Here is a 12,840-nt window from a genome sequence, read left to right as displayed (position 1 = left end):
ATATTGCGGAAATTCCAAATATACTAGAACCACGATAAAAGACGACACCATTGTATTCATTATAATAGAACTGATCAGAACACAAGTGAGATAAGACATCTATGCAGCCCAAACATCCTTACCAGCTCCCTCAATCCAATGACCGAGCTGGTTAACACCGGCATCCCATTCCTTAAGACGGTTTCGCATGCCATCAATCTGCTTCATATCCAGAACCTTGGGCTGAACCCAGTGGATCTGTGCAACCTGAGCAACCTGGTCAATGGATCCACGCAGCAAACCCAGCGACAAAGCCTTCATAACGAGATGCTCAATCTCATCCGGCTGCACCTTAGTCTCGGACGCGATAGCCTGGAAAGAGAGAGAGCGGTCGTGAGGGGGACGGTGGAAGACCATCTCCGTCAGTGCTGAGAGCGAGATCTTCTGGTACAGGAATACCCGGTGTGACTCCAGCAGCTTGTTCTTGCTGATGTTACCGGCAAGCACGTCGTAGGCAGTCAGGTCACCTCGGTTGAAGGCGAAGAGAAGCTCGCGGAGCCAGTTGTGCGGGGTCTCGGTCAGCGAGTCCAGAATCGGGTGCAGGAGGAGTTCTCCGAAGTTGTAGATCGTCTCTGATACAAGGGCCGCTACGCTGAGGTTGTACGCGCGCGATGCGCGCTCGGTCTCGGTGAGTTCTTCCAGGTCAATGCAGGCAAGGTAGAGGAGGGCGTTTTTGTAGAAGGAGGCGAATTCTTGCTTAGCCTGTTGGAGAGGGGTGTTAGTCTCAATTTGAGTGGCGGCGTCTAGCTAGAGACAGGATTCTGAGAATCACATACATGGTAGTAGTCCGCATTCACTTTGTAGAATGATGCGTGCACAACGGTCTCGACCGAGTCAAACGTGTCTAGCACCCGCTGGCAGGTGGCCAGGTCTGTCTGTGCTCCTTCCAGATCCTTCAGCGACAGCTTGACGTTGGCCACGTCAGCGAGCGCGTAGACGTATGCATCCTGTGTATCGGCCGTATCCGTCTTACTAGCGAGAGATGTGAGGAAAGCAAGTCGTTCTTGGTCATCTAGAGGGAGATGGTTAGCCTGCATCAACGCAACCGAATGCTCATCATGGTATAATTTCGAGCTTCCGGACTAGATTGTGGACCACCAACCTGTGCATTCTGTAGCTGCCATCAATCCCAGCGAGACAAACTTGAGCTGGTTGACCCGGTCGGCGAAACTGAGCACGAATGTCTTAAACAGGGCTAAGCGATGCGGAGCACTCTCTGGCATGCGGAAGAACTCGACCAACGAGTCTGTAAGCTGGTGCCATAGTTTGCGCTCCCAGTAGTCTTCGAAGGTGAGGAAGTAGGGTTGTGTCTCCGGGCTTCCTTGTGCTTGCTGCTCGAGCAAGAAGTCGGGGATCTTGGACTCCATGGTGGAGATCTGGGTGCTGTTTAAGTTGAAGTCACTGACAGAGGATAAGATGCTGGATTAAGAGAGGAAGATAGGTGAACTCGGACGGAATTGGAGATGTTGATGGTTGATGCGGACTGCAAGAGAGCTGATATGATGTCCTCACGTCGGCAGTTTGGGGAGCTCTCGCTCACCGCCCTGGCTTCCACGGTCTTCGATGCTTTGCTGTTTCAACGTCAGTTCTCTGCTTGGATTTTGATTATCTTTGATGTTATGTAGCATGTAGGCATGAGCAGAAGCTAATAAAAAAAATGCACTACCTGCATATATGCTTCCTTGTTGGAGCTTTCCCCCATCGTTTGTACTACAACATATATATATACTACACGCCGATAGGAGTTTTATCCTATGTTCTCTTTTTAGATTTGCTGCCCATATATTTATACTTTCATTCTTGAGCTTCTGAGCTGTATTTGTGATTTTCTTTATAACTTGCTAACCTATTTGCTTCATGCCAGGACACATGTACCGGATTAACCAAGAAAGACCACTAACCTTGCCTTCACAATCCTCTTCAAGTCCCTAGGGCTGGTGATTGGCGATTAAAAAAAAAATCCTTCGTTTCAAGAGACTAATTGGACAGAGCCTTATTGTATCCAATCTTTCATGACAAATATGAAGATGAACACCAAGCAGGTTTGATACGAATGAGAGGACATAATATGTTATACAAGAAACAAAATTGGATTCATAGCACAAGGCTGCTAGCGCTCGTTGCCAGGTTGCAAGCAACGGTCTGACGAAGACACAGGAAATGGAAGACGACAAAAGTAATACAGAGTGAGTGTGTCTGAAAAAAACCTATTGCTGGATAGAATGCCCGATGGTCTAGCATTGTTGAGCATTTCCTTGCAGCTAGTCCTCATGGCACTTCAAACTCGATTAAACTAACAGTTAAGAACAAATAATCCTTCTTCAGCTGACCTCCCAGTCGATTTATAGCCTTCCTCACATCCTCGAAGTAGGTCAGACCCATGCACATCTTTCGACCTATATGGATATACCCTACATACCAGATCTGATTTAGCAAACTGGATTTCCCCTTCCAGCCCAGCCGATGCTTCTGGACCGATGCTTCTGGAAAAGGGGAAGTCTTCTGCTCTGGTGCTTTCTGCGCAATGCCATGCATAGGTCTTCTGGCAATTGCGGGAGAGCGAAGGAAGAATCGTGATCTATTCAAACTATCAAAAGCAGGGTATTTATACCCTGGGACTGGCAAACAAGCAAGCCTATAGAAACAAGCATCAACATGGGAGATGGGATCATCTGACAATACCTCGAAGCACACACTCTCTCGTAACATACCTATCTCCCCAACCATTCTTTGGATCCCAAAGAAATAGTCCACATTAATTGGGAATCCACGTTCGAACCCCATCCATTCCCATAATGGATGACTTCTTGGACATTTGAAACAATCAGTCTTCTGTTTTATTGTGCAATTCATCTCTCTCGTAGGCGGGTGGCTTTGATCGTTCGAGTCTTGTGAATGAACTGTAATAGCACTCACGGGGTCCGTGGCAGACCACCGTCAAGACCCCAGATATCCCCTGGGAGGGCATGAAGAGTGTTCGACAGTGCCAGAAGAAGAAAAGCAAAGACGATCCACGAGTATAGACTCGACCTATAGTCATTAAATGCATACTTGATCGACTGGACGGCTTCCCAGCCTAGCCCTAATTAAATCATCGAGTGGGCCATGAACATAACGGTTGTTCTCTCACGGGCAAAACCAATAGGTGCCGTGAAGGAACTGATGTGTTCTAGAGACTTGGTACTTACTTGCATGACGACCCCGAATCCCACATTGAGATGTATTGATGCTGAGCACGAACTAGTACATGGCTCGGCCATTAGGCTCTAAGGGATCCAAACTACATGAAAGTGGAGAACTAGGCGCTGTAATTGACTGACCTTGAATAACTCTCCTGTACGGAGTAGTCGTTTCTGATACTGCAGGACATGTCGACTAGAATAGAACCAATACTACGATACTAAGACAAATGTATAAGGAAGCCCCAAAGGGAAAAGGTATTTTGTATTTTGTAAAACCCCGACCACACCCCAGCTGGGAACACGGAATCATAGATGCTAACGAAAAGCGACACATTTAAGCGTCATCGACGGTGGTGGTGTGGAGGCCCTTGGGGTCCTTGACGTTGACGGCCTGGACGTGGGAGTAGAGACGCTCCTTGGCGTTCTCCTCGTCGTTACGCTTGCGGGAGATGCGGACACGGAGACGGAAGGGAACGCCCTTAATACCGGCTTCCCAGACCTTCTTGTTCAGCTGGGGGTCGACGCGGACATCCTTGGTGCCCTATTGATGAGTTGAGCATGTTAGCAAACTAATTCCCCAGTAGGGTCAGGAAGGAGATGAGAGCATCGCTCAAAACTTACCATAGCCTGCGTAGCGAAGGCGCGGATCTCCTTGATGGCCTTAGGAGCACGCTTCTTGAAGCTGACGCCGTGGATCTATAATTCCGGAAAAGAAGTTGCAATCAGTCTTCCGCCCGAATGCCATCTGCTAGAGAAAACTCTGCGCGATGAATGTTTCTGGTCTTTCGGCCATAGTGGACTTCATAAAACTAATTCTTCTTTTGTGTTCCGGGTGCGGATATGTGTGGATGCGAGCGAAGACTTTTTCAAGATCTCCTCTCGGCTGTCTCTATCGCGAAGCAGACAAAAGACAAAAGTGCCATGTCCTACCTGCAGATTTCTCCACAGGTCATGGTGAGGATGGTGGTGTGGCATAGGGGGGATTGGTTTCCCATTCTACCCTCGACGCACACACACACCAACCCACACCACACACATTCTTTTCCGTAACAAATTCCATTTTTCAGGAAAAGTTTCTTGTTCTCTGTCCAATATATGCCTCCAGAACTGAATCGTATTCGAATCGTCGCAGGTAGACTGGGAAAGGGTTGTGTTCAACATACTCGCTTGTGCAGGTTGATGGTGTACTCGCGAGTCACCACATCGGCGATAGCCGAGCGCTTGTTGCCGGTCTTGACGTTGGACATCTCTGCGGAGAAGGTTAGAGGGGTATTTCGGAGTGGTGATTGAGTAGACTGACTGAAGGGGTGGTCGACGGTGGGCGGAAGTGATCGATTGTCAGAAGGAGAATTCGCGGTCGATTTTCGAGTGAAATTCAGTGTGGTCTCGCTTGACTGTGCGGGGTCTGATTGGGCGGAGTGGGGCAACACTTCAGCCAATGATATTTTAGTTGTGGGTATTGATGCCTCAGGCAATAACAACTTTGTTCAACTATCAAAATTCATTAGGTACTTCCTTAGAGGGAGGGTTGATTTAATGACGTTGTCGTGAATAACCAGGCGGTTTTGACTATAATCTCTAGATAAATTTGATATAATTTCTAACAAATTTTCCCCCGCATTTACTTCTGGCCTGCGCTCACATCAGGGTAAAGGTCAAATCGTCGCTGTGTGGAGATAGGAATTCCACTGCGGATGTTCGCAACCGCATCGTTATTCAAGTCAGCGTAAATAATAGTCTCCTTCTCTTCAGCTTCGGAGAGAAGACTTGCGCTGGGATCAGCGACCAAGCTGTGACCATAGGCCTGGTAGGCGGCGTCCAGATCACGCGCTGGGCTGCAGAGTGCCACATATGACTGGTTATCAACAGCTCTGGCACGAGCAAGGAGTGACCAGTGCAGGGGACCGGTGGTGGTGTTGAAGGCCGCCGGGTAGACGAGGAGGAAAGCGCCCTGGCGCGCGGCGATCATCGCTCCCTCTGGGAAACGAATATCGTAGCAGATGGCCAGGCCGATCTTTCCGTACTCCGGGAGATCAATGACTGTCAGCTGGTTGCCAGGTGAAAGTACATCGCTCTCCTTGAACTGGATCTTGCCCGGGATATCGATATCGAACAGATGCGTCTTGCGGTGAGTGCCGATCAAGGCGCCCGTCGGCGAGAAGACCAACGAGGTATTGTAGTACTTCTTGGTGGAGGGCTCCAGCTCGGGAATACTTCCGCCGATAAGGTATGCATTTGCCTCCACGGCGATGGCCGACAGGGCGTGGAAGGAGGGCGATTGTTCAATCGTGGGAGGAGAGGGAAGGAGCGTCTCGGCGTATTTGGGGAAGAAATTCGTGCCATAGGGCGAGTTGAAGCACTCGGGAAGGACGATCAATCCTGCGCCAGCCTTTGCAGCTTCGAGGACTTTGCTCCGAGCATGAGAGAGGTTCACGGCCTTGTCCGCTCCTAGATGGTTTAGTTAGCTCGGAAAATATGGGGAGGTCTAGGAATTCAAACCTGATGCGAGCTGGACAAGTGCCAATTTGAGGGGCTTTTTCAAGAAGGTCGCCATCGTAGCTATGTTCAGAATATGAAGAAGAAGAAGAGATGAGGGGAACTGGAATGATATCGGAGCGGTTGCGAATTGCGGGGACGGCCATTTCGCCGATAAGCAGAGTCGCGACATGACTCGCTCAAATTGTTCATACTTGAGGTCTATCTTGAGCGAATTCTACTTGGTTCTAAATAATTCCATGTAGATACGCTTATTATTTTGTCTGGATTCAACAGCGGCAATTCCCACTTAGAGATTAATTGGGAGGTGGTGCTATAGCTACATATGTATCTGTATGCTCGGTGAGCACTCAGGTCATGCTCACTAAGTACTCAGACTGCGCTTAGTGAGTGCATAACTAGTTAACTATATAATACGGTATTCCTAGATTTAGATATCAAGACCTGGAAATACCCTTGTACTATTCGATCTGGTGTACAAATACAGAATCCAAACGCCAAAATAAAGTGTCAATTAGCCGTTCATTCCCCTGAGACGCCACATTTCCGACCCATGATCACTCTGGTGTCACACCATTATCCCTATCAAGTTCTGCCAGAAGGATTTTGGGACACATCAACCTTGACAAGCTACTCGTAGTTTTATAACCTTCCTCGTCCACCACACTCATCTTCTTCTCCGGGTGCATCACATACTCGGGGACTGCCTGTAAGTCCTTTTTGTGCCACATCCAGCCGGCTTCACTATCAGACTGCTCGGCGGAATACCCATAAAGCGACATTGGGTTGTAATCAGGGAGTTTGCTCTTCCGTATCCGGACAATCGGATGGAAATACTCGTTCGTGTCACGATCATTTCCGTCACCCGAGGTCGGCGGGTAGTTGCCCGGCGTGCGGTCTTGCTTTCCAAGAATACGGAAGAACGCGCCTTGCAGCCCAGAGAAATTAGAAATGATAGGCCCGCAGCCCCAGCCGTTTGTGACTTTGTTTTTGGTGTAGTTCTCGACCAGCGCCTGTTGGTGCTGCTTGAGGAGTACTTCGATCGCGGCCTCTTCAAAGGTTAGCATGCCGGAGAGATTGTCCACCTAGATTGCGAAGGGCATTGGGTTAACTAGAATCGTCATTTAGGAGGATAAGACGGGTTTTACCATCCACGCAAATGTGATGTCGCCGATCTCTCCATAGTCACCAGCGGTAGGTGGATCTTCTGCTTGGCCACCGATGTTACGATGAACGCCGGGAAACCAACATTGTTGTAGATCCTTAGCCGGAGCGTTAGAGGTCTTGTGCCAGAGGGTAGGAGGGAAGGTTTGCCGTTGCTCGTCAATAGCAAGGGCTTGGAAGGCATAGTCCAGATCTGATGGGAAAGCACTGTTTAGCGCCGGTATAGTAAGCTATTTGCGATTATCACTCACTTTTTGATAGGTTCGTGTTGTGAAATGCGTACTGCTTGTTTACTGCGATACCAAGTTTTGTGGCCAATCTTACCAACGGCCATTCAGGGATCCCCTAGCCATGTAAGGTTAGGCTCATGATAGGTGTGTATCAATTAACTCGTGTCACGTACCAGAGCACCAACAGTGTCCCAAACCCCAACAACTTTAATCCTAATATCATCCGTCAAGCGCAGCTTGTCCTTGTTCTGCTGATACCACTGCGTCTTTATGAAGGGCTGCCCGTCCGTATTCTCACGGTAGGCCTTCCACATCTCTGCAAATTGCGACATATGCACTGCACGGAGGACACCAATATCACTTACCAGGCCGGCGACTGATCGCACCGTGAACGCCCCGCGCGAGAATCCGAAGAAGAACAACTCGTCCCCGGGCTCATAGTTATTGGATATGAAATCATAGATCTTGCACACTTCGATGTCTACGCCCTGGCCGACGGCGCCTACGAGGCAGGAAGCACATAAACCACACTGGTTCAAGAAATGGTCATCGGCTCATTCGAGCTGAGTACTCACCATATACGGTTTTCTGGAACGGAAGATCTCCAGATCCTAGGCCGGAATAGTACGACACGATCTGGTTTACAATATTGCCATCGGCATCGGGACCACTGGTCGAAATTGCTCGAGCAATCTTCGCAACATTCGAAGGCGCAGACTTGTCGCCCTGGTCAGACGCTAGCCATGTCCCGTCGGCGCAAAGGATTATGCGCTTGTAGCTTGCTAGCTTGAGCATTTGTTGCGTCATGATGGAGCGGATCTGGATCGTCCGGGAAAGGTAAGGGGGGCAGAACAACATTAACTGTCCTCAAAGAGGATTGTTATTTTCGGAAGGCCTGGTTCAGTGTTAGCCATCCAGCTTCTACTTAAACCTAGCGTAGGCGTGCCCTAAACCATTGTACTAAGGCGATAGTTTTTCGGCGGATTCAACATTGAGGTATTTACCTTATTGATGTAACGTTCAGCCGGTTTGAGGAATCCCAACACAATATTTACTAATTTTGAAATTGTATTAGGTGCGTATTATGCCGTTGGGAAATGAGATGAAAGATTGTTGCTAGCTGGAGGGCTTTGATGAGTATATATGAAAGCGAAAAGCGTTCTTAAACATCTATTAGAATCTTTCCTAATGATTTCATATTTCAGATTCCTTTAGATCGATCCTTCTAGGCTCCTATTTTGCCGAAAGCAGACTGCTCGGGGAAGCTAAAGACGTCTTCTAACCCTTGGATGATCGGAACCAAAACGCTATTCCGCGTTTTAGGAAGTGGTGCCGATATAGTATTGAGTCTAAAATCTTAAACCAGACATCCTTCGCAACCGGTACCATGGTAAAGCTATTGTGTCTAATGGATTTCTTCAAGGAAGAACAATAATCTTCGCGGGGGGACACAGAACAGGCCACACCGTAAAAACATGGGTCGCAAAAACCTCAAAATGATGGTCTTGGCGATTAACAAGATGCATCATAATCATCTTACACAAAGACCCTGATTGAATGCCAATAACCATTATTTGGCAGTCTAGAACACCCCGCGTAGTCGCATACGGTTGTAGGCAAACTTAATTTTAAGGCTGCCTGATGATCTCGTGGGGTAAGGTTTCAAAGTAAATTTAGATTCCCTTGCGACAGATGACCCTCTGCTTCATTGGTCGAATCTGCCGGAATGGCTTATTTGAAGCTGACCAGATGATATCAAAGCTAATGCAACGTCCAGAATTCCATTCCATTCCCTTCTTTTAGGGCCCATCTGTGCTTTGGTCCGCTGATCTCCCTTTACTTTGACGTCTTCTGATGATACTGTCTGTCGTGTGCAATGCCCAGACCCAATTCCCTCAACATAAACTTACGCATAACAGGCTTCCGTCTCCCATCCAATGAAGAATTTCTGCAACTAGATATTAAAAGAAAATCTGTAATACAATTTCCATAAAAGATGACGCAAAAATACAAGCCACTTTTGATGGCATAACTCCTGGTCTCTGATTTGCAAATTGTGCAGGACCATCGTAGGACCATCGTAGGACCATCCCGTCCGTGAGACCACCCCAGAACTATCCGGCCGCATGGACTTCATAGATCTCTCATCCGATCCCCCTGGACAACAAGCGCCTCTTTGATGCGACGCTTCTCCGCAAGGGCATCGATCCAGACCGCCAGACGAACACCTGCTTTATAGATTTGTTCCGAAATGACCGGCGCCGCATCGTCATAGTATTCGCCTCCAAGATCTTCGCCCGTAAGATACGGAAGTCCCCTTTTGAAAACAACAGCACAGTTCAAACGATTGCTCTCCTCCGTCCACTGCTTGAGACATTGCTGGGGGTCGGTAACATCCGCACATTCCACAGCGGTCGTGGGTCTGTGTTTGTTCTTTTGAACGAGATACTTGGCCCACTTTAGGGATGCCAGTTTTTCATCGTTATGCTTGAGTCTATGTTTGATGCCGTTGATCTTGTGTGGCATGTCTGTGTCCCAGATACTGTGTAGATTGTCTTTGTGACCGTCAAAACAGACCTTAACCTCGTTTCCTCCCCTGTCGTAGTCTTCCACATGCAAGGGCTGATGAAGGTCCCCAAAGAAGTGGAGTAAGAACATAATAGCTTCTGTTTGGTTAAAGCTATTATCATTCACTCGAACGGTCTACTGATAATTAGATTGCGATCACATTAACCACTAGTAAAGGGGAGCCTAACCATATCTCCTATGGCCGAGATGATGCAGCCTTTCCCGCTTTCACACTCCTGTGGAAGGGATGATATCTTGCAGACATTCCCTAGAGGATCATCCTTCACATCTATATTTTCACGGACAATCAACATTTAATGATACTCTATCTAGGGAGGATTATAACATACCAACATAATGCCAAGGTTTAGTCTTAGGGTGCTTTTGTTTGATTTTATCGGCCCATGTAGCCGCGTCTGAGATGTCGAACTGCTTGCTCTGAGGCAGGAGTTTGTTAAGAAACTCTGTGCCCTGTTCAGTGAGATATTGCTCGGCCAGGTATGCAACAGTGCGATGACCGACATCTCCCCATCCAAGAGTCGGCCCGCAAAGAAGGCACCAGAAGGACAAGATTGCAAAGCCACGAACCATTTTGGTTCTGATAAAGACGGGATTTCTTTTACTGGGTGCAATGGTACAATCGTAAGAGTTGAAATAATATTCGACGTGGATATTAAATCATCTAGTATAGCGACTGTCCTTTATATGTAGGTAAAATCCAAGTCAAATACCTATAGCTTAGGTATGTATTTGCTATGAGGTCATGATCCTCTACGCGATCTAGATTTCAAAGACCTTATTGTAAAATCATTCTAGACTAGCAGTAGGACCCAATATAGGAAATATTAGTACGTAACTAACTTTTTAAAGTCGGCATTTTTTCGAGATATTATCGTAAGAGACCAATCACGGTTTTTAGCCTATGGTTAAACTAGTGCGTTCCAGGATTTAAATGGTGGGAGCTTAATCCAACCAACCTTTTCCAAAGGGATCGAGCTCCTCCTTGTTGGTATTATTGCAATCTATGTCGCTGAAAACAGCTTGTCTAGGAGGTCGGGTGGTTTGTAAAAAGAAATAGCAAGAATCACTTTCTACGGTTCTAGCGGCGTATTCCAACCCACGGATAGATCTTCTTGGCATATAGCATGCTCACTCAGTCTAGAACGAGAAAGGCTTTCCCTTGCTGGGGCGATGGAACTACCATGTATAGATGCTCGAGGAGGAGGCGTTCTTTATCATAATTATAGTCTATTTACCTTTAACAATGGACTTGAGGATTCCTGTGTTATTGTTTAAAGAAATTTTAGGGTCATCTTAGCAACCAAGCCCTATTGCTATCATCCAACCGTGAGGACTGAAGAGTAGCGCACATAGCTGTTTATAAAAGTAGTTCTAGGCCTTTGAACTATACGTTGTAAATTAGTTTGGCCTGATAAGTAGCGGGTTGACCGTGGGCTACCCCGCGGGTTCTCAAATTCCACCTGCTCGCGGTTTGAACAGCCGGGAACGAACCATGGTCCTAGCGATTTTTACATAACGGGTAACCCGGCGGGTCGTGGTGCGGTATATCCCCGACATAGATTGGCCGCAATCGGTTATCTGCATTACCTGACCTCACCCTCCCGCTCTCTATAGCTAAATGGAACTGGGTCTCTCACTACGAGTTGATTGAGTATTCGTCGGGTCGAGTACTAGATCCCGCAGAGTTCAATAACAGGAATTGCAGGGCCTGCAAGGCTATAAAGCAGGCTGATCGTATCTTGTAAGGTTACGATATCCATTGAAACTTATTCTGATCATTTAATTCTCCTAAGCTGCCTCTATCTCAGACTGAAACTTTCTATCTCAAAATTCAAACAACATGCCTGTTCCCCACTACGGCGTCTGGGCTTGCCGCCCAACTAGATATAATGCCGAGGGACACGGAGTACACACCCCGCATATCGAGCTCTTTTTCACCGATGATAGCTCGTCGAAGGAGCGGCGGGCTGCTATCAACGTCAAATCGAACGGTAAAGATTCTCGCCTCGTGTTTTGGGTTTCACGCGACTTCTCCCATCCCATCACCAAACAACTCTCGGAGTTGGACCAAGGCTTTCACCTAGTCCAGGATTCTAATAGTGACGAAAACCGAAATCACCGCCATTACCGTTATAGCCACTATCATTCACAAGACCCCGATTTAGAGGGTCTCGACTTTTTTCGCACGAAGGACCTTGTGGATATTAAATCTGGACAAGTCCTGTGGCATGACATCCCAGGCCCTGACAATGATATCTTGGACAAGCTGAGGCCAATCCTCGATGATGCTATCGACAACGCTGAAAGTTCTACCGACAACTCTGCAACTACTTTTATCTTTGGGGCCTCCTTCGGATCGGGTATCCATAATATTCATATGAACCAGGGCAGTCTTCCTAAGTATGACAATGGTGTCTACTCGGACGGAGCCCTGCTGTTCAAATTCGACGATGGGCACTGGGAAGCAGTGTTTCTGGCCTTTGCTTCGCAGAAGCTCCCAACAAACGGGGAAGGAGAGCCAGAGCCAGGCAGTAAGACCTTGGCGGAGATACTTAAGTAGTGAGATGAACATAATGTTAAAAGTTCATTGGTAAAAGCACGGGGTTGGAATTACGTTTACTTTGTTACGAACTGGTTAAATTGATATAGTCACAGTTCCCGCGGACGGGTACCAGTGCTTGAGCTCCTAGTATCTATTTTCATTTCAATAATCGTTCCACGGTGCCCTAAAAGGACTGAGAACTCCTAGGAAGACCTATCAGACTTTATTTGGTTATGATAAGGTATTTTATAAGTGCTAGTTAGAGTATCTTAGGCAAACAGAGGGCCATAAATTTCGCCAGGGGCGGATACATCATCCAGTAGATATCACCGATATGTCCAGAATGTTTTTACAGATATCTAGGTCGCTAGAGCTAAGTCGTATTCCTAGGAGCAAGCGGTACGTAGTAAGAGCGATAGTCCGTTGAAAATCAAGCGAAAAGAATCACAATTAAAGACGCAAACTAGATTTATAAACCATTCAACAAGACTTTTCTAAGATATTCCTAGATATTGTAGAACCAAAAATTGAGGGTTGGATTTCTGCAACTATATAGAGATAGTATCGTGAATGCGAGACTTGACGAGCTGAATAGTGG

The 12,840-nt window shown here is 47.3% G+C and overlaps 5 protein-coding genes across 5 annotated transcripts; 1 reads left to right on the top strand and 4 right to left on the bottom strand.

Annotated features, from left to right (window-relative positions):
• Positions 1-99: 99 nt before the first annotated feature.
• Positions 100-1,406, bottom strand: N7471_000160 (proteasome regulatory particle lid subunit RPN9; the record flags this gene model as incomplete). Its single annotated transcript, XM_057272881.1, has 3 exons — positions 100-741; positions 816-1,051; positions 1,142-1,406. 3 exons carry the CDS (start codon positions 1,404-1,406, stop codon positions 100-102), a joined length of 1,143 nt encoding a protein of 380 aa, XP_057141060.1.
• Positions 1,407-3,555: 2,149 nt separating this feature from the next.
• On the bottom strand, positions 3,556-5,775 carry N7471_000159 (uncharacterized protein; the record flags this gene model as incomplete). The annotated part of the gene is made up of 6 exons (XM_057272880.1): positions 3,556-3,762; positions 3,843-3,917; positions 4,385-4,470; positions 4,522-4,615; positions 4,864-5,669; positions 5,721-5,775. 6 exons carry the CDS (start codon positions 5,773-5,775, stop codon positions 3,556-3,558), a joined length of 1,323 nt encoding a protein of 440 aa, XP_057141059.1.
• Positions 5,776-6,274: 499 nt separating this feature from the next.
• N7471_000158 (T6SS phospholipase effector Tle1-like catalytic domain-containing protein) lies at positions 6,275-7,918 on the bottom strand (the record flags this gene model as incomplete). The annotated part of the gene is made up of 5 exons (XM_057272879.1): positions 6,275-6,802; positions 6,866-7,074; positions 7,133-7,226; positions 7,285-7,613; positions 7,687-7,918. 5 exons carry the CDS (start codon positions 7,916-7,918, stop codon positions 6,275-6,277), a joined length of 1,392 nt encoding a protein of 463 aa, XP_057141058.1.
• A 1,326-nt stretch (positions 7,919-9,244) lies between these two features.
• N7471_000157 (S1/P1 nuclease) lies at positions 9,245-10,270 on the bottom strand (the record flags this gene model as incomplete). The annotated part of the gene is made up of 3 exons (XM_057272878.1): positions 9,245-9,814; positions 9,868-9,968; positions 10,030-10,270. 3 exons carry the CDS (start codon positions 10,268-10,270, stop codon positions 9,245-9,247), a joined length of 912 nt encoding a protein of 303 aa, XP_057141057.1.
• A 1,270-nt stretch (positions 10,271-11,540) lies between these two features.
• On the top strand, positions 11,541-12,260 carry N7471_000156 (YukJ family protein; the record flags this gene model as incomplete). Its single annotated transcript, XM_057272877.1, has 1 exon — positions 11,541-12,260. The coding sequence occupies one exon, from the start codon at positions 11,541-11,543 to the stop codon at positions 12,258-12,260; it is 720 nt and encodes a 239-aa protein (XP_057141056.1).
• Between the last annotated feature and the right edge of the window lie 580 nt (positions 12,261-12,840).

This window comes from Penicillium samsonianum (assembly GCF_028829775.1).
Source record: "Penicillium samsonianum strain IBT 33392 chromosome Unknown utg000001l_segment0_segment0, whole genome shotgun sequence".
NCBI lineage: Eukaryota > Fungi > Ascomycota > Eurotiomycetes > Eurotiales > Aspergillaceae > Penicillium > Penicillium samsonianum.
This window is presented reverse-complemented; position numbering and strand designations above follow the sequence as displayed.